The sequence below is a fragment of the Melanaphis sacchari genome, unplaced genomic scaffold, assembly GCF_002803265.2.
Source record: "Melanaphis sacchari strain LSU unplaced genomic scaffold, SCAv2.0 Contig1_pilon_pilon, whole genome shotgun sequence".
In the NCBI taxonomy this organism is placed as follows: Eukaryota; Metazoa; Arthropoda; class Insecta; order Hemiptera; family Aphididae; genus Melanaphis; species Melanaphis sacchari.
The window spans coordinates 4,407,297-4,435,126 of record NW_020270976.1 but is presented as its reverse complement, the minus strand read 5'-3'; the positions used below and the strand labels follow the sequence as shown (position 1 = coordinate 4,435,126).

The following is a 27,830-nucleotide window of genomic DNA, read 5'->3' as shown; positions in this document are numbered from 1 at the left end:
GGTACCTTTACTAATAATTGAAGCGATTATTTCAGAAACCCGTCAAACGCCAAAATGATGAAAAATGTGTCAGGTTCAGATTATTGTTTTATGAAATAAAACACTTCGCTTAGTGCAAAAACCCGTCAAGTATCGAGAATCTATGGCTGTTTAATTTTCGGTCAAATAATGTGTTAAGTTCAGAAACTGGTTAATGAATGGCATTTGATGGCTTTCTGCGGCAAATTGGGAATTTTAAAATTTGCACTCAACGGGTTTCTGAAATAATTGATTCAATTGAGGTGCTGAAAAGCTACAGTTTATTTTCAGAGTTGCACCTATACGGCTTTATACCATTTAAGCTTCAGTTGTAACATATTTGCAATTAAATAGTTGATACGATTCCACGAAATCGTTATATCATTTGCTATGTATAAATATAAGTATATGGGCTGCGGTGGGTTTTAATGTATTCAAATTTAAATTGTAGTCTTTTGAAATAAAAATGTTTTAACGATCATAAACATCATTAAAAAAACGTATTTTACAAAACGCTGTCGCAAATTAAAGTGTGAAACAGCCTGATACTACTGAATAGAGACACGTAAGCGAACCCGAAACCATATCAAATAATAATGTAATGTCTTGACGATACACTTTGTGTTGAAAACGAAAGAGGAACATGGTAAATTGGTATGATATTAGGTGGGTATTGATCAGTGTCGTACCTAGGAATTCATTATTTTCACTATGGCCTATTGACTATGGGTAATGTTCCAGCCACTCATATCCCTATATTCGCCACTATAGTACCTATATATTTGTAGAACAATGTCGATGCATGTTTGCAAATAAAAACTACATTGTATCATATTTTAATAGAGCTACGAACCGTGCGTTGCAATAACAAATTGTCCTGTTCTTTTTTTTTTTTTTTTTTTTTTTTTTAATTTAATTTTTGTTAGTGTTTTTGAATTAATCATAGACATTAAAAATGTCAAAAAACACACGCTATATAATATAATATACAGTGGATTCCGCTTAATGTGGCCACCGGTTAATATGGGCATCCGCTTATTGTGGGCAAACATGTCTGGTCCCAATACAAATGTATATTAACAATGTCAAATAAAACCGCGTAATATGGACACTCGATTCGGTTTATGTGGGCAATTTTTTTTTATCATAGCGTTAGAATATACACATAAGTATTTAAAAACGATTAATTTAATCGGGTTCCGTCGTATCTATGAGATTGTGTTTATCGAAAGTAATAAAAATCATTACCATTCAAATAAACAAATTTCGCCAAAGAGAGGCGAAAAAGTGCATTGATTTCTTGCAGAAGTTCTTCATGCAAGAAGGAAACGAAAATAGTCCGTCTGATAAACTTGAAGCGTGTGCCTATTTTGTCAACCAGATCCATACTAAACAGCTTAGACAACGAAAAATTACAACGTTTTGTATACCTCCTACATCCAAAGATTAATTTTATTTAATATATTATATGTATTTAGTTTTATTTATATATCTAGTAATTATTTAAAATTTTTTTCAATTATATGATAATACAAATATATTTTTTTATTATAATTTTTTTTTTTTTTTTACTAATTTCGGTTTTTATGGGCAACCGCTTAATGTGGGCAAACAGGGCTGGTCCCAACGTGCCCACATTAAGCGGAATTCACTGTATTACCAATTCGAAGCCAATTTAGAATGCATTATGAAACTATATAGTATATATATATTTTGTAAACGGTTGTTGCGGTACTTTGAATTTTTATAGGTACTATTATTACGTTCACAATGAAACGTCGCCGAGGTTCGTTTCGGTCTGTTTGTCAAGAGTTTGTGGATTGCATAACTTCATTTCGAGATTGCACTCGTACTGGTCGGCGTACGTCGCGGACCGTCGGTGTTCGTTGTGCGCCAAACAGCACATTATCAGGCCCGGCGGATGGTCGGCGTCTCTATTGTTTGCGGGATGCACTGGCAGCTCTTGGTGACCGGTCATCAGCTTGGTCATGCCCGTAGTGATGTCAGCGTCGAGTGAGACTTCCGACACCGTACCCGGGATTTTCAGGAACCGTTTCCACGCCGACCGGAACTGAAATGAAACCGTAATAATTGCGTTACAACAATACAATGCATTGTCAGTTCGTAAACGACAATTTTAAAACGATACGGCCATAATACGTCCGAGAGATAAAATCTAATACATTATATTTAAACCGAAAGTGCCATAAACACGTACGAATATTTATTTTTTACTTTTTTAACTAGCTATTGGTGACATAATCAATAGTTAGTAAATAAAATACTATAGGCGTAAAATAATAATTGTTCTCGTGGTTTATTGTCTATCATTCGTAATTTTTTCCCAAGTACCTACTAAGTGCATACAGAGATAACATTTATTACTAAAACAGTAATGCATTTAATAAAAAGAAAACTATACATATTTTTATTCTATTTAAATTATTTTTCAGAAATAGAAATAATCAAACAGAAAAAATACGATAGTCAAACAAATTCAATAAAAGCTCTATAGTCCCTTTAATCCAGTTATATTGTTCTCTTTTTTATTTTCCTTGGCCTGCCTCCTATAGTCCTACACACAGCGCTTTACTATCCACAAAACACGAGAGAAATATTAATTTATGAAAAGTATTTTCTTCTTTTAAAACTTTTAAATATAATTTAACCCTGTGCCTTTAAGCTATCTGGCATTATAAAGTTTGACACATAAACGAAAATATATTTATTTTTTGTTTAATACTTATAATAATAATTATTGAAAATATCACATTTTTTCTATTCATTATAAAAAAAATGTCATTCCCAAAAATTAAATAGGCATTTTTTGTGAAACAACTCTATTTGTACATATATCTATTTATTTTTATTTTTATTTATTATTTGTACTTAACCGATCAATAATATATAGGATCTTGTAGTAGTGGAAATTATAATAAATTAAATTGTCAATTGTGAAAGTTTTCAGCGTTGGAGAGAGTGGTGAGTGTTGTATTCATATATATTATGTATTATAAAGTGTTTTATTACATTTTTATTTCTAAAGATATGACAAATAATTTCATATCTTAGTTTTGATTTTAAATTTTATTCTTTTGTTAATATTTTTTTTCTCCTTTTTATTAAAATTTCAACAACCATGTTAGATTATTGGTTATTAAATCTTGAATTAAAATACACCGTTTAAATATTATTTGTAATTTTTAGTTAAAGCTTAAGAGAGACTTTGTTTATGAATATTTTTGTTATTATAGTGTATCTTATATAGTTTTTTTTTTTAATTTTTATTATACTAAACCCATAATAATAACTAAAAAAATATTATTGTGACTTTTAGTTGTTAATATGCGTGGAATGAAATAAAATCATCCTACTAAGATTGTAGTAAGTACAATATGAAACTCTGTAAAAAATGTTTCCTTCTTTTTTAACAGAATATATTTTTATTTACAACCAATATTATTTTGTTGTACCTTGTAAAAATAAAAATACTAAATTATTAATATAAATTATGTATATATGAGTAGTTATGTACTTATAAGTTATATATTATATAGGTTAGTAAATTATTGCGTCTTATTGTCGAAATACGAGTAGCATTATAGGTGTCATATTATAGTATCGATATTACAATCAACACAATTATGAATGTGCTTAATATTAATAATTAACATTAAAAGTTGACTATTTTGCTAATAACAAACTTTATTATTTTAGTTATTAATAGGACTGATGCTGATTGGTCACAGCAATTGTAATCGTAGATAATATAATATAGTATATTATTATTCCAATAACCATAATTATTATCGAAAAAATGAAATATATAGTATAAATATTAATACATTTTAGTTTTACCTATACGTAAATATTCTGCATCGTTGATAATATAGTTAACTAGGGAATTGAGGGAGGTATTAAGACGTGTATACTGTATAGATACTTAAATATATTATGATTATAAAAGTGACTGAGTACGCATTCTACGCCCTACTTTCAATTTCACATTATTATAATATTTTATTCAAAAAAGGTAAGTAAATGGGTACCGTTCTGCTGTTTAATAGAATGTCGAATTACAGGTCACAGTAATGGATGTGTTAAACTTTCAAGTTTAATTCAATAGCATTGTAAACAATTCTAAGCGGAGATAGTTTGCAGCCTAGAGATCACTAAATATATTTCATGATATGTTTTAGATTCTGAACGGAGTGATGAATGTATTAATTTCATAATGATGTGTGTTTGTGTGCGCGATAATCAAAAAAATGTTTCAATTTTTAACTTTGAAGGAGGTTTTGGATAATAAATTAAATTAAATTTGTACTTTAGAAAAGTAAAATTTCTCAGTACTTTACTTTATAATCGAAAAAAAATAACAAAAAATAAGGAAAAACGAAAATGTTTACAATAAACCAGTTTTTGATTAAATTAATTACTTTATTTTGCAACAGTTCAAAAACCAATTACTATACATAAACTTTAAATTGTCAAAAAGTGTTTGTATTGATATTTTCTATATGTTGTATAATTTTAAAATATTTTTGTATATTTCTTGATCTATTTATAGACAATTTACATTTTTTATTTTTTTTTTTTATAAGTACCTACCTATCGATAAAAAATTTATAAAAGGGTAAAAATGTTTGAAAATTGAATACAAGATTACTAATAAATGGTTCATTTTTCTATTAAAAAATATCAAAAATTTATGGTCACAATGTTTTTTTATAAGCATTTAATTTTAGAACTTTTACAAAATTTGTTAACCTATCGTAATATTAAACAATAAACTAATTACTTGAATACCTATATTAAAAAACATATTATCATAAAGTAATCTTAGTGACATAACCTGATAGATCGTTTCCGTTTAGAATCGTTGATCGTATATACATTGTGCACATTGATAAATAAAAATTTAACATTTCTAATGTACAGAAAAGTGACATCCATCACTTATTTATTATTATTATTATTTTGATTTTGATATTGTTATTATAGTAATCTATTTTACCATCGCTAATACGATAGCATTAACCCTAATGTTACCTTAAGGGTAGGTTGATTCAATTTTTGCCCAAAAACCCACAATATGCTTCCCGGTATACGTTCCAATTATTTTCGTCTACATGTAATATGTTTAAAAAAACATTGTTGATTAATGATTATTATTGATTGTCTATAGTATAATATTGTCGCAGACGTGATTGTGTTAAGTGTTTACCTTTATGGCTAAATGTCAAACGTCGCTACAACGCGATAATTAATTTTACATTATTCCCTCAGCTCATTGCAGGTCTTTCGGAGTATTATTTATTATTATTATTCAACGGATATTCCCTTCTCTCGGATATTTTTTTTACCACGGGTATTCTCTGGTTTACGTTTAAAATATGAGATACACAACAATAATGTTGGTATAGATTTTTTTTACCTGCGTATTGAGTCCAATGTAGATAATTGGATTCCAGCATATGCTCGACTTGGCACATAAAGCCGGTATTATACTGACCACCGGACTGATGTGGACGTCGCCGAATGCAATCATGAGAGCTAGCACCGAGTACGGCATCCACGCAGTTAAAAACGCCAATATCATCACCGCCACCATAATGGCTACCCTGCATTCCGCTTTGGTGGCTTGTCCGATGATTTTTTCAGCAGCTCTCTGTTGAACGCGAAAAACATTTTAACGTTATTTTTCGCGCCAGCGGCGTAATCTCGAATTTTTTTTTTTTTACAATTTGTCTTTTCGTCTTTACTATACTACACAATATATACGTTTTGACTAGACTGAAACAAGTGTACACGATAATATTTGAATTTATTATGACGAAACAACAACATTAAAAACATTATTATTTTGAAATCCGATCGATCGGTTTGACGTATACCTATTAGAATCGATTGAACACATTAAGTACGTCAGGAGTGCAGGTGAATAACATTTTCGTACCCGAGTGTCAACTTGATTGAATTTTATTTTCCCTGCGCGTCCACTATAAGGCTAACAAAGGTTTGCTAACTAAGGTCACACGAGCGTTTCGTTGACAGACGTCGTCGTTGTTGAACAAATAATATACGTACGTATTCTAATTATTATACCCAACAATCACACATAACACGATGTCCGTACTCTGTTGGATTTACCGTCCGTTCGACGATGACGACTGAAGACTAGACAGTGATGAGGACCTCATCATGAGGTATGCTGAAACGTCTTTTATAATTTGCTTATCAGAACCTAAGATTATCATTAGATTCAATTAACAAAATCAGACGAACGTTATTTCAACTCCGTATTTGTGCATTTAGTGCATATTTTTAAGTCGAAGGTGGTATAATTATATATATATTTTTTAAACTGTTTATAATACGAATATGGAAACTAAAAAAATGTATAACCGAAATTGAAAAACGACTACGGGACACATTTGATGAATCTGAAAAACGATCGAAATAAATAAAATGAAGCTTGGTTCTGTTAATTAATTAAAATTTGTCTTATAGCACTTGTCTAATTATTGAAAATAGCTCTTTCACGACACGATTAAAATATATATATATAAATTGTTGGATATATAAAATATTTTTAACATTGCCTATATAATTTGAATTTCAGGAATTTTTTCTTAGAACAATAAAAAAAAATGTTTTAAGTTTTAATTTTACCAAGAATTGTCTATGTTCAGAAACAAAACAGTTAACTAAAACGTCCCGTTATCTATTTACAATTTGTTTATGTGTAAATTATTATTATGTGTTCAACTTTTTCCAATCCTATATAATAGTCAAAGTATCTTCAAACTTCAAACTATCATGGCTACGTATAAAATTATGTAACAAACAACAATACTTAATAATATTTAAGAGGACGCCATACCCATGTGTATTATCTCCGTCCTACATACATACAACATAGCAAATTTTTGTTTAGCAGAATCTATTTTATGTTGTTGGCTTTAATATTAGAGTAAATTTACCTAATACCAAACTTAAAGATAAGAATTTTTCTATACTATTACATAGGCTTTTATTGATATTTTAATTTTAAAAGTCAAAAAGTCGTTTTCAAGTAAACTTCACGACGACTTCAAATATGTTTTCGGAATTTGATTCCAATTACTAGAACAGTCAGTACAGTTGTCAAAATATAGGTATATTTTGGTAGAAATCACAGCTGGTTGAAAACCCCTTAATAGTAAAATCTGCATTAACATCAAAATTCTACGTAACGTCTTGTCCGAGATAATTTATTGTTAAAAGTTGTTTTATTGTCTTGTAAATATTTTACCGAGAAGACCTAAGCACGTTTGTTAATAATCCAAATGCGGTCTCTCCCATTAATGCATAAAGAACAGGAATATTAATACTTGGTGCGGAATTTGGACTAGAAATATTTAAAAAATTATTTCGTAATTTATTCCATAGACTAAAATACAAAAAAATGGTAGAATCAGAGTTTTTTCCAAATAAACCAACATAAAAAAAAAAAGATAAAATGGTAATTTTATTCAATTACTGCGAGTAAAACAATCGAGTAAAAATGTTTGTAATTAAACTTCAACAAATTAATCCCTGCAGGCTTGATTATCTGTATATGCTTTCTATCAATTGCTCCGAGATAGTGTAGAAAATTTGCTTGATGTTGAAAACCTTCTGCTATGGTTCTCCGATTTTCTTCATTCGGTGTAAACATAACATATTATGTTCTTTTGTTATAACTTCCCAAATGTTTTAGCAAACTGTACGCACTATCTTTCTTAAAGTAGACTGATCATTCATATATGCATAATGTAAACCATGAAGGTTGTTTGTACTTCCCAAGTATCTAAAAAAAAAATAATACATTTTTGAAAGTATAAGTATATTTTTTATTTATTCTCACTTAGCATCCTCTTTTAATTCTATACAGACATATTTCACAAAGTTTTCATCAGAATATTGAAGCTCGCTATCAAATCAGTCAACAACTAATGGATTTGCTAATGATTTTCAGTAATATTCATTTATTCATTTTTTTTTTCGTATTTTCAAAAGTTGTAAAAATAAGTAATTTGCTTACATTTTAAATTATTTCAATTTAATTAATATTTTTATTTATAACTTATTTATGCATCGTCTTAAATATTGCAATAATAATAATAAATAAGACAGTATATTTATTTTTATTAATTAATATGTAAATTTATGCTAATGTTATAATATGAATGATTAATAATTATTAATAGTAACTGAAGACTTTTTTTTACTTACTTTAGATTAACAATCAGTATTTCTTCGGGTGGTATCGAAGATCTTATATTTGTATCTTGGCGTTTAATTTTGACAAAAAGTTCATCAAATTATGTTAAAGACATACGAAAACAATTAGAAAAAAATTACGTTATCAGCTCGCTGATGACTGTGAAGATTGTAAAAATCACTATATACATTGGTCTTTCACTATTAATCAGTCGCGCCCACCATTTACTTTGCCCTTGTTATTTTTTTCCGAATAACTTTCAAAACAGCATACGAAAATCATAAGTGAAAATCGCTCTCTTCGTTATCTATTTCGATGGAAACTGATGTTGTCCCTAACCGTGTGTGACTAAAAAATAACGTTCGTTTAACATCCGTCAACCAAACGATCGTGTGACCTTATCTAACTCGATAACTGTTTTTCTTGTTAAACTTGAAAAATTCCTACAAATGATCTTTTTTTGGACAGTCACACGTGTCACTAAAAAAGCGTACGCGTCGCTCGGAGTGATACGTGTGCCATAGGTTCACATCTCCACCATACATGGTATACGATATTTGTGTATCTTAGAAACTATATACAAAAAAAATAATTGAGACAGTATAAATTTATTATTTCAGTTTGTTTTACAATCGTATACTATAGTATTACATAGTGTTTATATTTCGGTTATTAAGAGGAAATCATTTAAAAGAAATAATATTATAAAAACAATTTTAAGATTTTATACTTTGCATTATATTTTTAAACATTTTTTTTTAAGTTTAGTGAAAAATTAATTTAAGGCATTTAAAAAAAAAAAAAACCATACAAAATTCAGTACTTAAGTATAATTTGTGCTTTGATTATAATTCTGTTTATCAAAAACTATACAATTGTTTTTTTATTTAATTTTTGCGTTTACTACAAAGTACTTTTTGTTCATTGTCACATTTAGTTCACTTTTGAGTTAATATCAGTCATCAATTTAAGTTAAATATATTTCGCTACATATATTGACATGGATTACATGTAATAGCTGTATCTAGTGAGGCTTAACGGGCTTAAGTCCCTCCCGAAATGTCAGATATCCAAAATGATGTTAGAGTTATAATTTTCATGATGCCCTGTTTTTTTTATAAGCACTAGTGCCCCTCAATACATACATTATTACATATGTCATAGTAAGTATGATTATATTTTTTTCATTATAATATGTAAAATGCTTTATTTAACGATTCGAAAATTAACTCTTTCTAGTGTAGGTTTTTGACGTGATTTTGCCTTTTTTGCGTTTGTATTTGTACTATGTCAGTGGAACTATTTTATTGGTATTTCACAATAAATGAGTTTTTTGAATTTTATGCAAAATTATTATGATCACACGGCGTTCTGAGTAAGTTATTTAGTTACATAGTTATCAAACTTGCCGATATTTTATAAAATTATAATTTTGTGTAGTGTATTATATTCTATCTATAGATGGAAACAACTAAGTTTATTTATGAAATTAAATAATTTGGAACAAAATTCAAATTAGATAAAAACATATGTATTTTTATACAATACGCACATATTATATATATTATAAAGGTACTTTAATTCATAATATTTATCAAAAAATCTTGATTTTTTACCTTTCTCACTGTAATGACGAGGTTCACATATGAATAGATAATCACAGTAACTGGTAGAAATAGTCCAAAAACAAATATGTATATAACATAATTGCTATGTTCGCCACTCTCCCAGTCTACTGAACAACTAGAAAATATTAATCAACTTTACTAAATTAACAATTTATAATAATTAGAATACATAACTAAGTATAATTAACTGCGTATATCGGCAACATTATTTACGTTTTTACGTTATTTTTTTAATGTAGTCATTGAAAAAACAAAACAAATTCTTTTGAGTTTTTACTTTTTTAAATGATATCAAACATTTTAAGTCTTATGAAGTACAATTTTTAATATTTTTGTTAACTTAAATACCTTTATAGATAATGATTAATGCGTTTTAACTGTTTATATACATATGTCGCATCCATATCGCATAATTGTACGTTTCGCGAAATGGACAAAGTTTATATCCATTTCGCGAAGTGGAAACGCTTTTTTTTCCACTTCGCGTAATTTTGCTATATGGACAACATTTTGTGAAATGGATACCTAAAATACACAAAACGGAACTAGTTCCGTCATATGGACAAACACTTAGCATAAAAAATATTAATTATAATCATATTTTTTATTATTTTGAACGTAGTACAGAATTATAAATACGGATTATGAATATCATAATGAATTAATAATTATGGAAATTATGAATTATTATTTATTATGAGAGATTAACCACGAATATAATAAAATATGAAAATTATGAATTTTGAATTATTTATATTTATCATTTGTTTAAACATAGAATAGAATTATTATGAATTATGATATCGAGAGTTGAATTTTATTTTAAATTGGTCTTAAAATACGCACACTTTTTTGTTTGGCATTAAGCTAAGTAAATATTATTAATTTACATTACATATTTTATTTTGTATGCATAACTATTAACTATAAAAACAAACGATGACAGTAGTTTATACTATGCCTACATTGAAGTGACTAGAATTTATTTAAAAATTATACCACGAGTATAATATCGTGGTACTCGTATATACCAAATATCATTTTTTTGATAGTTTTTAACAATAGTTAAGGTGTACCTGTTAATATTTATTGTATTCAAATCATGTAAAAAATATTTAAATTCTTTTTTTTTTTTTAACTGACTTTTGGAATGATATTTTACCGTGTTGAAATATTGTTTAACATAAATTTCTATCGACGAATAAAAATAATTTCTCGACTAAGCGGCAGCAGCCAGTCACTGAGAAGTTACGGTATTTACTATATTTTTACGTTTTTCACTGATCAAAAATAGGCCGTTATCAAAGGATTTGAAATTAGATTTACTATCAATTTTTATTTTAACTCTAATATCTAATTTCGTATTTTTATGAATTTCTCGGTTGAATAAAATGAAACGTTTATATTTCGTTTATAAATATTTATGTATTTCGTTTATATATATTTATATATTTCGTTTATATTTTCAAGTATTATTATAGCACAAATTAATGTAATTATTATGATCAAAATTAATGGGTTTCTGTGACAATCATCGTCGATTTTCTATAAATAATATTTTGCCACGAGTTTCGTCATTGTCAGTTTCAGTATTACCTGATGTTTGCAGATTCGTTGACGTAACGATTCCATCCAAACAACGGAGGTCCTGTTACAGCAAACGCATATATCCATATTCCAACTACTGCGTACAGTGCAGTTTCCTTAGTTAACCTGCTGCTGCTAAACGGATAGCGTATCATTAAATACCGATCGTATGCCAACACAGTTAAAGTTGTTATTGAAGCTATCCCTGATAAAAAAAATATAAAGTGTCAGTAAACTTAGAAATATGAAAAATTTAAACCAACATGACTTCAATAACTAATTTTATTATAAAAAAAATCTATATTAAAAAAGTGTTATTTATGTCGAAATATAAAACAACATTTTTTTACTAAATATAATTTAAAAGTTATCAATTTACTATAAAATATTAGGTTAGGTATTAAATTAGTAATAAATCATTTATTTTTTTTATTTTACAGGAATTTTTAAGACATTTACATAAAGAAACCATTATTTATACTACGCATTTGCCATTCAGTTTTAGTAAAAAATTTCATAAAAACACAATTTGTTTCTGTACTACTATGAACAACGTACGTAATAAGAATTCATATTTTAATAAATATAAAAATACATGTTTGTATAATAACTTTAAATTTATTTACGTTAACCATATAGTAAAAAGTTAGAGAAGGGTGAAAATCTATAAAATTAAATTATTAACTAAAACGTAAAAAAAAAACTACTAGGTCAATGCTGCAAATCATTGTGCAACACTTAGTTTGTTTATTGTTGCTATACAAGGCCCCGTTTAACGAGTTTGATACCAGGTACATAATTCAATCTGAGGACTTACAATTCCCACCCACTATATTAAGATTAATGAAAAATGGTAACACAAGATAAAAAATAATATTATTTTCTCCCTTTATAATACAAGTACTTTATATTATATTAAAATACATAAACCATTATTTAATTGATATTATGAATTATTTTCTATTGTTGTGATAATTCGTGTTGACTATTCAGTTATTTTATGTGTATGTACTTACTCGAAGTTCAAGTATTTAAACTATTTTTTTTTTTTTTTAATAGATAAAAAGTAATAAGTAATATATATGTAATTATAAATTTTATTTTTATCAAGATTTTATTAATTTATTTAATTACTCTTGTATTTCAGTGGTTATATGTTATAATATTTGAATGTATTATATAACGTTACTCATGTAAGTTAAAGAGTTATGTAAATATGTAAATAACTTTGATAACTTTTTCATTATTTTATTTTATTAAAATATTTATTATGTATAGACTTTACATTCAAGTATTTTCACTTTAAAAGTAGTTGATTCGAAAACTATAGGGCCTAGGAATAATGTATTGTTAATTCCTTATACAATCAGATAATACTCATCTTCAGACTTCAAAGAAATTTGGTGTGCACTTGACATTTTGCAAAAATAATGTTAATATTTAAATGTATATTCTAGATTTGAAATTGTTTCATTGAGAGGAATCCGATTGTTTATTAGTTTATTGTTTAAGATTTTTAAACAAATTAATCTACACAATTTAAAGTAAGTGTGTAATATAGGAGTAAATAAGGTATTGTAACACTAACACTACATTTTTAATTGAAAACCATTATTATTGATTTGATTTAATTGTATCGTAAAGGAAAACAATATTTTTCTATGTAAATAATATAGAACTAATAGTCAGTTATTTACAAACACTCAAGTTTGGAGAAGAGTATTATTGGCAGAGTAGAAGTCTTATGACATTGTAGTGCACTATTTTTATACTGAATACAGAATACTGTAAATTCATGTAAGCGTTAGGGTACTAGGCAATGGAATTTAGGTTTAAACAACAACAATATACTACGTGGGAATTTCCTATGCAACCACACCTGTCAAATTTGTACGAAGTTTATACATTAATGTGCACTTACTCATTCGTATCGTTTGTTTACGACACCGTCGAGTTTATATCCTACTTATGAAAAATAAACTTATTTTACAGCAATAATTCACAGGAGATATTTATTTTATTTATGGAAATGTATATTGGTTAGAATACCATAAAAGTGCACTGACATTATGTCACGGCGTATGGCAAATATATCAAAACCACCGAGTTGTCAAAAGTCAAAACATTCTTCATTTCAATGTTTCTCATTGTTTAGACATTTTTGTGCAGAAAGCTTTTTCAATAGTGAACGATGCAATCATACGGTTTATTAAAACAGACATCTCACTTACGACGTATAAGTAAAAAAATAAAATTACTTCATATGGGTGCACAATCTAAAATACAGTCATCGCCAAACATTTTTATTTAATTTTTTTAATTTGTTGTTAATGTAAAATAAAATGGTTTTTTCAGATTTATAGTATTGCGGAGTTTTGTAGATTTCAATTTATAACTTTTAATGTGTTCAGTACATACAACATATTTATTTTTTTGTTATTTATTTCAAAAAATGCAATACTTATAACATATGTGTTATTTGACATAAAAATGTTAGATGTTTATGTTTATTTGGAATTCTTTAAAATATATTGTGCTATTGTACTCCATTCTATTTAATTAGCGATAAAAAATTATCCCAATAGCGATGAATTACGTGTATTCTGTTTATATTCATTAAAAATGTAATAGTACATAAAGTAAAAAAAAAAAAAATGCAACAAATTAAATAATGGTAATATTTTACAGATTGTATGTAAATTTATTTGTAACATAAGAATACCTATTTAATCGAAAAAAATCAAAGAGTCATGTTTACAAATAGTTAATGAAATATTTTAATATTAACAAATATCATTTATTTTTTTAAATGTACGTATCAAAATAAAAATAAAAAGAATGGTTTTCGAATTATTAAACTTTTAATGTAAAGATTAATAGTTTTTGTCTATTTTTCGAGAGCCGAATCTCTTATCTAACTACTTATTTTGTAAACATAAACAACGTACCGATTGTTGGCATTAGAGTTTAAACATAAATCATTATCCTTTCTACTTAAAGTTTAATTACTAGATAATTGAAACCAGTCGTTTGAATTTTCATTAAGATACATACAATTTTTTCATTTACCAAACAATTTAAAGTAAAACGTAAGTTTTTATTGCCATATGACCATCCTTAAGTGGTACTGAAAATTAAAATTAAAATTATTCAAAAATATAGTCTTCGAATGTATTTAAAAATTCTAAAAATTAGATTTTGAATAATTTCAATATCAAAAAAAAAAAGAGTGTACAGGGTTAAAATTAACGGTAATTTTTATTATCCACGACGTTAAATACATTCTAACTATTAGTAAAATACTTTATTATAGTATTCGTCATTTCAAACATATTTTTACATCGATAATTTTTTGTTTTCGTTTATATTAATTATATTTAACTTTTTATAAAGGATAAATCAATATCGGTGTTATATATTATTTATTATTAAAAACTTATTATTATTTATTAATAATTACCAAATAATGCCATAAAAAATCCATAGATAACACATATGGTTTGACCAAAAATCCAGCCTTTGGTGATGGCAGCAGCCAAGGTAACTGGGTTTCCCAACACAGACACGGCCAAGTCGGAAGTCGCTAAGTTGAATATTATCATGTTTTGAGGGGTCCATAGCTAAGGAAATAAATAATTTTTAAATTAATTGAATGTTGATAATAATGTACACGATAAATAAAAATTTCTAAATTAAAATATCTAAGTATCTAACTATCTGATACAAGTGTTTGTACATAAATATTTGTTTAAAGACACACTTTCAAGTAAATCATGAACTATGATAAAAATGCATTATATTAAACTAAAATTTAGAAAGCGGTAGATAACTAAAGTTTAATTAAATTAATATAAAGTTGTGAGTATAGACATTCCAAGGAATACTGTTTTGGATAACTAATGTTTTAAAGTTTTACGTATCTATATCATCGTGTATATAATATAATATACAATATGACGATGTTACTATCATTATTACATCATTTTAAACATCATCTTTCTTTTTTATAGGTTGCTTTTTGACTAATTGTATTATTTACCCGTGGATCTCTAATCATTATGAAAATAACACAGATGTTGAAAAGAAATCCAACTATTCCGATAATACTCAGTACGATGGCAGCACCTAGGTAGATGGCATCTGAAATGTGCTGTGGCTGAGCGTATTCTCCGTTCATAAGGATTCATCTTAAGACCACATTGAATGTTTGACATCAACTTATTTGGTTTTCAACAGTGCCTGAAAAATATATGTATAAAATAAACAGTAATTATATATTGTGAAGTTATTTTTATTATTGAAAATTATTTAAATATTTCATAAATTAAATTATAATTAAATTATACTTTAAATGTCAACGGCCACGGAAGGTAATAAGACACATCAATGTAAAAAAAAAAAAAAAGCTTATAACAGGCAATCATTGAATTATTGATGTGGATAAAAATATATAGTTTGTAATTAATTAAGTTAATTAAACTTTAACGATTATATAATTTTATAATCACAATATTGCTGTGTACAAAAGTCCTGTAATATAGATTTAATTAAATTTTTTTCGCTTTATTTATTAGATATCATTATATGGGCTGAGCTATAGAAGTGGTAGTTTTCAAAGCTTAAAGCGATAATTAATATAATCACATTTGAAATATTACATTTTATACGAAGCTATTTTTATCTAAAAATTATAAAAAGTATTTTACATGAATAACTATAGAACTATAAGTACTGTATCTCTTAACATTTATTTATAAAAACTGCGAGGGAAACAAAAAAACAGACTTGTGAGAGTTGTTTATACATTGTTTACACTGTATGTTATTACTTATTTTGTATTCACGTTATGTATAATAATATAAATTATGATATAGGTTTGTACAGATAAATTGTTTATACTATTTATATAATACGTATATAACGTTTTAATAATATGAATGTTATAATACAGAGAAATTTATTACTAACATTTATTTTTAAAGTTCTTCAACTAGATATTATATGCAATGTATTACATATTTTAATTAGATATAGTAGTGTTAAATAACTTCTTTTAATATTAACTTAGAAAAAGTTGGGTACCACTCTTTTGTACATTAGATGTCGAGTGGATCACTATTACGGGTGTGTTAAATTTGAATTCATTGTTATATCATTGAGTAGAACAACAATTCTGAGCGGAGACGGTCTGAAAGCTTAAATCACTACCAACTATATTTCATGATATGTTTTTTCTTCTATAAATAGCTATTTTACTTTAAGTATTATACTATGTTGATAAATTTTTACCAAAGATATTGCTCTTATTATATTATTAGTAATTAATCATTTTAATAATATATTGTATTTATATTACATTATAAATTATAAAAATAAAAATTTAATGACATCTATCTAAAAATTTTGTACAACAGTTAAAATAGATTCATAGTATAAATAGATAATATCTTAAAATAAAACAAAAATATCATTACGTATAGTAGAATTCACAATAATATAACAAGAGCAGTTAAATTGGTAGCTCTCATTTAGTCTGAGCGGCTCGCGTCTTATTTATAAAAATATATAAAATCTATTAAAATCTAAACAAAAATAAGTAATTTATTATTATTTATGATTTATGATTAAAATTCAACGTAAAATTAGTAAGTCGTCTGTGACACTTCAAAAAAAAAAAAAATGATATTTCTTTGTTCAAAAATTAATCATTGATTTATCAAAGGTAAAAAAGAATAAACATGCATTTTTAATAAATTATCATGAATAAAAAATGTATCTTGATAATTTAAAAAATATTTTTACCTAAAGATTTAGTAATTCCTATTTATAAAAAAAATACTGTTCACTACCAATAGTTGGGGAGATAATTATAACAAGTTTTATGACAATGATTTAGCTCTTAACTGATTAAACAACAAAAATGTGTTGATTTAAATTAAAAATTGAAAAAAAATGTAGAATTAAAAATTTTAATATTCCTTTTAATAATATTGTTTCTGTAAAATTCCTTTTTTTACATTTTTTTTTTTTTTTTTTTTAGTTAAGCTAGAGTTTCAACTACAATAGGTATTACTCATTCTACCATTATTAGCTAGGTATTTGTATACAATACACATTTTGATTAATTACATGAAAAAAAAAACCTTTTTTTAATTAAAATCACCCTTTTATTGAGAATGACATGAAAGTATCTTCTTGCATAACATATGGATTAATACACTGCTTTTGCTTATACAACATGTATTTCAATATATATTTGATCTGCTTATAAATTTAAATTATGTATAATTGTCGTGTTCGAATTTTTGAATGCCTAAAACGTATAGAATATTTTACAAAGAAAACAAATAACACAAAATCTGTTTGGTCACGTCCTTTTATTTCATAAAAATTTCCTATGAAAAGAATAAGGTTGTTAAAAATCATTAGCATTTTGTATTATCATTGATATATATTTGTTAATCAATGGTTGTGAAAAATTGTGGGTGTATGTTTTTCTTTTCAAGTGGTGGGAAATAATAAAAACCTTATTATAAAGTCAAAAAAAAAAATAGCCTTTATTATGTTAATTAAGTTTAAGTATAGTTTATAATTTAAAAAGATCACTTTTGGGTATTTCTTAAAATACTTTTCATAAAAAAATCATGAAAATCGTATGCTTCCAACGAGTTTTCAAGACATATTTAAATTATCTGATACTAAAAATGTAATTTTTACACTTAATTATTTGTACAAAATATTTATAGCATATATTTTGGATATTTTTTAAATGGGTAAAAATGAATATATTTTGATTTTTCATGGATTGTCAACTTTGATTTGGTTACTGGTTTTTGATAATAAATTAATATTTACTCAGTACTTAGCATCTAAAAATGATTAATAACTGAAAACATTTACAGAATATTTTGTTTATGTCACTGAAAATATTAGATGTGCATGGCAGCGAGGTAATTATACACCGTGCATTTAAATATATGCAATCGTTAATGTATGTTAGGGTTAATTGGATATCATCAATTGTATTGAATAAATAATGTGCATTCACTTAATTATATAAATTAAAAAGGCATTAATATGCTCTTAACTTTCAAATTAACTAAAGCAGTGCACATTAATGATTGCATATGAACATTTATATAGTTCGTTTTTAATAGTATGTTTTAATACACTTAAAAAATAAACAAAGTCAAAATGTTGCTGAAAATTATATTTTATATTAGTAAAACACATAATGTATAAATTCAAATATGCTGCAATAAAAATAAAAATAATTTTGCGGTATTGTTAAGCTAAAATAATAACCTATTTTTTGTGTTACGAATAGGTATTTAATGCTAATTTGATTAAAATCGAAATATACCAAAAGCGAAATTCAAAATTATTTTTTTATTTGTTACAATATTGTTTGATAGGGTTTTTTCACGCTACATTCCAAGAACCGAATATTTACTTCTATAATATTTCAAATTACTCTCAAGATAAATATTTTGAAAGGCTTCATTTTAAATATAAAAAAGAATAATTTATTGTTAATATAAATTAAATTAAAAATATTTTTATTAATTTTTGTAAAAAAAATTTTCAGTTTAAAATATTTTAAGTACCTACATTACATAAATATTATATTTATATATTAACTGGTAATATAGACTATTTTTGTAAAACAATAATTTTCTTAAGACAAAAACAATTTTTTTTCAGTAAACTTGAATTGGTTTCAAAATATATTTACTTATTAGTGAAACATATAAAAATTTTATAGGTAGGTACATATCTACTTTAAAATAATTCTAAAACTTCTTAAATTTTTAAAAAATATGATATAATTTTCTTTTTATTAATAACTAGACTTGACACATTTTAAACAATAAACAGTTTTTGAATTAAAGTTTTTGAAATAGAAAAAAAATTGTGGATATTGGCGAAGTAAATTGTGTTTAATTAAATAAATGTGTAACTATAATTTTATTTGAATTTGTTTACCTTTATTTCTTTTTATAAATTATGGAAAACAGCTTTAATTGTTATTAGATTATGATTTAAAAGTGGTCATGTTAAATTAAGCATTGAACCCAATAATGTATGATTTGATAACTAAAATTATATATAAACAAAACTTATTACTAGAATACATTGTAAAACAAAAGTTAATTTGTTTATGAAAAAGTTTAATACTTATAAAGGTTCATAAAATATAGTACAGTCACATAGGGTTATCGATTTTATAAAATTTGGCTTTTTCGTTCTGTAAACATAAAACAAAGCACAACAATAAATATTATGATAAACTTTGTTATTGGAATTGACAATTATGTAAAATCACTAAATAAGTATTTGGGAATAATTATCCAAATATAGGTACACTGACGAGTCTAAAAATTACAATGGAGTTGTTTTTTAACTAATTATAGAGCTATAAAATGAAAACTTTAATTTATAAATACGTCTAGTTGTAGTATATTATAGCTGAAATTTGTCGTTTAAAAAGCATTAATATTTTTTAACTTGAGCTCTGTATTATTATTAATGTATCTTTAGAACATTATAATATAAATTACAAATACCATTCATGTGGATTTCCTTTCTCGGGAACGAAATGGCAGACTCAGTAGCAAACAAAGTCACCTTATTTCAATATTCCACAAAAATGAACCTAATATAAACTTCAATGGTATATAAATATTATTAATATAATTGCTGTATGAAAGTAAAACTGGAACAACATATCACTTACAAGCACATAGGCTTATAGCCATTAAAGAATACGAAATTCACAAAATAATAAAAATTGGAATTATTTTCCGTTGAAAGAGAAATAAAAAGAAGAAAGAAGTAGGTAATAATAAATTACCGTTTAACCGTTTAACCTATTCCTACCTCATCATCAATACAGTATTATACGAAAGCCTTATGATAAATAACATTTTAATTAAATACTCGAAATATATCGAAGCACAGGAAAATCTCTATTAATTTAGCCTTATCAGTTATCATACATGCATTCAACGGAAAAAGCACAGTAACAATTTATTTTTTCCTTATATAAATTTAAGCCAAACATTTTAAATAATTATAAATATTAAAGTCTTAAGTATAATTTCTTAATTTATATTTAATTTTTAAGTAGAATAATAATCATAGTTGCTGAATCAGTCTCAATAAATAATTTAAAACAAGGGAAAATTTAATATGTATAATGTATATTTGTGTATGTGTATATAGTTAGTGAAAGAAATATTAAAATATTAGTGACTACTTTATTTCTGGTTTAAAAAGTTCCATATCTAATTGTTTTATGTTTTTGTAATATAAATCAAGATATAATTTACATTTCAATACTTATTTTTATCAACTTAGTTATAACTTGTTTTATAACTACTTAACTATATTATAAAATTAATAGTATGTCAATATTGGTAGGTGTCATATATAGTATTATTAATATCTACGTGATAAACTATTATGTTATAAGTCGATAAGGAGGGGGACCTGATTATGATGTACTCTGTTATTACTAATGTAATTGTATTAAGTCTAGTCTAGTCTCAACGGCCGTACTGTAATGTTGTGTTATACTAAGTTGCCATATGCTTTAAATAAATGAACAGTATTCTTAAGTTTTGTTAATAAGTATAATAATATTATATCTATTATTTTCAATTTTAATATTAATGTATGTAACTAGTACTAATAGGATTTTCAATAAATTATATAATATATTAATATATATTGCTACGTTTTAATTTATATAGTAATGAATAGAATGTATTAATTTTAGTTACTCATGCACAGATGAAATATTTTTTTTTTTATTTAAAGTTATTTTTAACATGTTATTTATTTTTATAGTTATTTTATTATATTAAATTAAACATTTGGTTAATTATCTGAGCACCCGTTAATTAATTATTTATATAAATATTCAATAACCACCAAATTAGTCGGAAAAAAACATTTTTAAAGTATAATACATCATTGAAATTTAATAATTATTATTTAATAGCAGCTCGTATATTATACAAGTTAGTTAAATAACAAATAAATATGTAGGTAGGTAACTACTATAAAATATACATTTTTGTATATTATAGTTTTATTTATAAAGCATCTATTCAAATAATGTAAATTTGAAGACAATCTTACTAATAACGCTAAGTTTAATTTAAGTTATATTATGATAAGAATAAAAATCCATAATTGTGTTGATAGTGTTATTATTTATATAAATTAATAATGAACGACCACCATTTATTTGCTTAGGTTAAAGAAGTCGTTGAGCTGTTTGCTGGAATGTACAATTAGTGAGTTATTTGAATTCCGTGTACGGCGAATAAAACAAAGTTCTTGAAAAACTTATTAAATAAGATCAGTAAAACTTCTAATAAATCGAGATCAACATATTCTGAGATTATTACCTTTATTTCTAACTATTCGAATGGTATTTTGGCTTGACTTATATTAATTTAGTAAAATGAAAAAGTATCTAACTATTTAATTACAATGGTAATATTTTATATTCTATAATTTTTTTTACCGAAACATATATTTTAATTCTATGATTCAACGTTATTAAATGAACAATTTATTGTAATTTAATTTATAGGCAATCATACACTTAAAATATGAATTTGACAATACTCCTGTTCAATATACATTATAATAAATATGTAAGTCAACGTTCTCGATGTGAACATCACTGTACTCCAGGTCGAGTCAGCTAATTTATGGATAATGTTGTTTTGCATTAATTTGAACTTAGTAGTAATATTTTCGATGTGTTGTTTAAAGGATTTTAATATGACTGTCAGGCGTCACTCTTAGGTACATCGGAGACAGACAGTATTCAAGTCTTTGTCCAGCAAATTGAATTTGAAGTTTGTATTTTGCTAATCAGTTGCTCAAGTAAAATGATTGTTACTACGGTTTTATCTGTAAGATGTATGAGCCACCATTTATGTGAATATAACTTGCTATTAGTTCTAGATCTTTTATTAGTATTTCCTCGGTAGTTTAAAACTTGTATTAAGTGACTAGTGTGTTATTTTCAGCATAGATTAATTTACTAGAAATTGTAAGTGGCAAATCCCAAGTGTAGAAGGTAAACAGAACCGGAACGAGAACAGAACCTTGTGAGTTGTGATAAACCATTGTTTAGGCATCGTAATTTACATTGTAAACAAGAATACTATTTAGCAACAAGACCAATCTTGTGTCCTACCCATATAACTTTCCAGACCGTATTGCAATCGACATACATTGCACAGTTTTTAACATAAAGATTTTGTGTATTCAAATATTTTGAATTATTCAGTATGTTATTATCATAATGTGAAACATGAAAAAATGTTAAACCATTGAGTAACTTGAGTAACATACGCACAATTAATACAAGTAATACGTATTAATAGTTTAATAAAACCGTAATATTATTAGTACATCGCTGTGATGGCCATGAAAGCAGTTTACATTTGCAGATGACCATCCAAATAGTTATTTAAATTGAGTCGGCAGAAAAATTGCCAATTTCATGAAATCAGCAACGCTGTTGCCGAAAACGTGAAATCGGCAACTTAAAGTACTTAATACTGCTAACTGAGTGAAATCGACTAGATCCTTCTCAAAAAAAATATGAAATATAATTAAATAGAAATGAATGTGTAATGTTCACGATCTTACATGAAACACTGGAAATACAATAAAATCTAATTGTTATGATAAATACTATGTGTACAAAAAAATTAAAAAAAAAAAAATCGAAAGTTATAAAATTATATTTAGTGTTTTCGGTTATATAACATTATTTATATTTACACGTTTTGGCAATTACGGCCTAGGTGACACGCCGAATACACACCATGTCATTTTTCCTACAAGTGCATTTTTTTGATGTCCAATTCGTATACGGCGAGTACAACGTCGATATCCTTATCCGGTCCCAATTGATCGCAGTCTAAAAGTTTCCGTAAAGAACATTCATTTGGTCGAACGTCTGTAGTCGGTTATAGGGAACAGTTTTGTACTGCAGTGTAGCAGCCAAACCGTTTCGCTCCCCCGCCATGTGCTCAAAATCTCTATGCGACGTTTTAGACGAGGAAATATTATTTGCAGAAAATGGATTTTAATAACAGTGACATGGATGAAAATTATAAAACGCGATGCGACTAACGCCGGGTTAAAGGTAATGGTGTGTGGTAATGTCAATGAGCACGCGCACAATTATTGGTTATTTTTTATTTTTACTATTTACAATAATTATGTCATATTAAAACTGCACGTGTTTCCGGATTCACGCGATCGGCAAGAAAAAGTTTGCCAAAAACCATGAAATCAGTAATCGACATTTGCCGATCTCACGTTTCCGGCAACAGCGTTGCTGATTTCATGAAATCACCGACTCGGTGCTACATGCTTTCATAAAATATAATACAATACTATTACCTATATCGTATGATTTTCAACCGCGTTTCATATACCATAACGTGATTTGAACTTTCGTGTTCGAGTACTAAATAGTATGGTTTAACTTTTCGAACGTCTCAAATTATTAGTGACTATCGTATTTTACTTGTCAGATATATCTCTTTTTTTTTTTTTTTATTCTTCTTCAGACACATAAACGTACATAACTATTATTTATTTACCATCTTATATATTGTTATAACCAGCATTTGAAAGGTTATTCTATACCATTATTTAATATTACAAATGTAGGGCACACTTTAAAACCTAAATATAAATCGGGCAATACGTTTTTTTTATTGTTATTATTTATTGTAACCCTTGATATCAACTGTCACTGAGGCTCAAATCAATTTAATAAGATGATTAAGTAAGTCAAAATATTTAAATGTTACATTATACAAACCCTTGTAATTTTTAAACGAACTTTTAAAATTATATAATAAAATCTTATAAACATAAAATCCACACACAATAAACGATAAAAAATAAAAAATTGAGATTTGTGAATAGCCTATACTTACTCAAATATTATTATTAGTGAAAATAAACTATTTTGACCCTTAAACTAGATAAATTATTAATATAGTATATTTTTTATTAGTTTTTGTACTAGTTATTGTTATTTTATTGGCTTTATTTTTAGACATTTGTAATTACAACATAATTAATGGCATTCCATGATAGTTATTGGGACAGTTATCATAAAAAAACTTTTAACAATTTTTACGGATTATTGGCTATTATGTATTTATGTAGTATGCGTTCTACTGGTATACTAATAGTACTTATTGTTTATAGACATAAATTATAAGTTTAATATTAAATTCATTTTTTATTTTCAATACATACTATGAATAATTGTATGCTTATATTATTGGGTCATACATGTATCGAGTAGGTTATAAACGGATAATTTTCGTCGTTTAATGCGCTGATTTTGTCCACTGCTCAGGTTTCAAGAATAAGTCAGAAACTCGTTGAATGAATGAGCCCAATCGTAGGTACAGGTAAACAATTTTTTCAATTTTAGTTTCATCGATACGGTAAACCGTAGTCTCGGTATCTACGTCACGCGTCGACTGCCTATTGAACGCATCTTAATTGATCGCACTATATAATATGATATAGTATAATAGCCGCATTATTATCAATTATCATTAAAAAAGACACTGATCTATTATTAATTATAACGTGACTATTGATTTCGACCATATGAAACTAATGTGTAGGTACTTAATATTTATTTAGTAATTTAATTTTGAATTATCACTATAAATTATAGATACACTGCAATGTGTAATACACATTAATGCCACAAATGATCTGTTAATACTTGAGTAAATTGTTAGAAATGTTAGATATGCCGTAAATCTGCTTATTGCTGTAATGATTGTTTCAATAACATTGATTATGCTATATAAATCAAAAGTGTATGTTATATTATCTATTTAAGTGCGGCTACTACCTGGGTACTTATCACTTATATTTGTATACTTAGTACAATGTGGCACTCCGGTAGAAAAAAAATCAATAGGACAATTAAGAATAAGATGGGAGTACCGGGTGATCAAATACAAAAAAAACCAAAAAAAAGTAATTTTAAAACTTTGTTTCTCTATCATGAAAACCCTTTCCTTGGAGAAAATTAGCCTGGTGTATCTATACTATTCGATCCATTTTGCTTATAGATCATCTCTACCTATATATACATATATATAAACAGTTTTATTTTTATTATTTAACTAATCAATTATTTTAATTTCAATTATCAACTATAAAAACTAACTAATTACTTAAAATAATAGTATCATTATTCATTACTATGTCAAGTTATTATGTATGTTCTTTTATGATGAAAATACTTTAAACTTAATACCTAAATTGAAAATATACTGTTATGTATGATTATTGAAGAATGAAAACTTTAAATACAAACATTTAGTAATAATTATTATTAAATGTTTGTATTTAAAGTGTTGTATTGCTAAAATAAACCGCGGGTATATACGCCTTATTCGCGTGGATATACATAATGGAGAGATCCAAGTAGAGTCAAAAAAAATTTTTCCCGCTCCGCTCGAACTACAACTTTTATTTCTCTTATACTACACTAAAAACAATAAATCATTTGAACAATCAATATTTTACATTTCAAACAAAATATTTAAAATGTAATCTTTTTATACACATTAGAATCATATCATTCATATCGTGATACAACAAAGAAACATTATACAACCGACTATCGAGATATCGTAGTTGTAAGGTTATTGATGTATTATATTTATCTACAACCGTGATATGATACTTGATATTATATTATTTAAAATTGTTATATAGAATATATGGTAGATACGGTCGAATAACCGCGTATCATTAATTTGTCATAAGCTATACGCCATAGATACAAATAGCGTATTGGTTATACGCCGTATAACTTCCGCAGTCCGTATACCTCAATACATATTATTATTACCAATAATATGTTTCCTTTATATTAAACTTCAATAACTCATATTATTTTTTATTAATACGCCTTTGGTCGAACCATAAAATATAGACGAATAATCAAATCATAAGTAGTTGTGTATTTTTCCGTAATATATATTAAAAAACGAATATAATAATTGTATGTACCTAACACCATCGTTAAGGACACCTGCAGGACAATGCATCAAACAATATTACTAGCCTATGAATAATATATAATATACGGTACGTCTGATCGCCACGATTATATTATACAATATTATGATATTATCATAACCCAACTTGACTGGATAGGTCAAACGCCCGATGGAAATGATATTGTACTCGTATAATAGGTATCGTCTGTTTGAGAAAAACTTAGAATGTTAATTGTTTTATTTCAATGAATCAAAACGTGTACACGATTATAGTTTTGTCCCCGATCAAAGTAATACTAAGTGTTAACCGAAAACGATGATTATATTATATAAATAGTCATTTGGAAATAAAATACGATATCATAATATTTAAGATTATAAAATGCGGTCGAAATTCACTACAACGTTCAGACAAATATTCCATCTGTTTCGGTTGCGCGACTTACGTGTACACACGTCATGTACGTTGTTTTTTACGGCGAAGCACGAGCGAGCCACCGGGCAACTCGAATCGCGGTCGGTGCTTCGTCGTGCTGAGCAGCTGTGGTACCAGGACCGCAGTCGGCCGTGATCCGGTCGACGCGGAAGACGTCGCGTGACGAAGCCGGACGGACTGCTTGGTGGAAAACCTTCGCCACCATCAACCGGTCTCATACTATTCTGGTACGCGGTTTCCTCGTTGTCAAAGAAGAAAAACGAGCGAACAAAAAAAAAAAAAAAACGCAACATTAAACACGTTTGCGGACGCCGCCGGCGCGGCAAAACAAACCGAGTTGTAGCGGCCGTGTTTGAGAAAAAAATTGCACGAGAAATCGACAAATTCCTCGACACGATATTATATACGAGTATATACGTATTTATTATTAAGGGGGATTGGAAACGGTGATTATCTGTCTTTGTCTAACACACGCGTGTAACATAGCGTTATGGACGTGTTTCTATTTCCAACGTACCGATCGATATAACGAAGCGATAAGAATTATAATTATGAAAACAGATATGGATTTGTCGTCAAGTCTACTTTAGATCGACTTCTTCACGTTTTTGATTTTTTCGTTTAAACTTCTCCAAAAATAGAAATATGTCAATTTTTTGGTTACCTACTCTTTTTTAATATATCGTCTATAGGATTTTTTTTTTTTTTTTTTTGGGGGGGGAGAGACAACATCAACAGTGTGAGAAAGTCGATCTAGAGTAGACTTGACGACAAATTCATATCCGTTTTCATAATTCTTAGCACTTCGTTATATCAATTAT

At 26.6% G+C, this 27,830-nt stretch overlaps 1 protein-coding gene across 1 annotated transcript in view; it reads right to left on the bottom strand.

Annotated features, from left to right (window-relative positions):
• Positions 1-1,618: 1,618 nt before the first annotated feature.
• The window catches only part of LOC112593286 (pinopsin-like), a 42,279-nt gene continuing 16,067 nt past the window's right edge, over positions 1,619-27,830 (bottom strand). Inside the window, exons 2-7 of the mRNA XM_025337652.1 lie at positions 15,521-15,720; positions 14,942-15,101; positions 11,491-11,686; positions 9,883-10,009; positions 5,456-5,689; positions 1,619-2,089 (exon numbers count right to left, since the gene is read on the bottom strand). Coding sequence (XP_025193437.1) covers positions 1,784-2,089; positions 5,456-5,689; positions 9,883-10,009; positions 11,491-11,686; positions 14,942-15,101; positions 15,521-15,658 — 1,161 coding nt within the window. The 5' untranslated portion in view covers positions 15,659-15,720 and the 3' untranslated portion in view covers positions 1,619-1,783. The remainder of the gene's footprint in view (positions 2,090-5,455; positions 5,690-9,882; positions 10,010-11,490; positions 11,687-14,941; positions 15,102-15,520; positions 15,721-27,830) is intronic.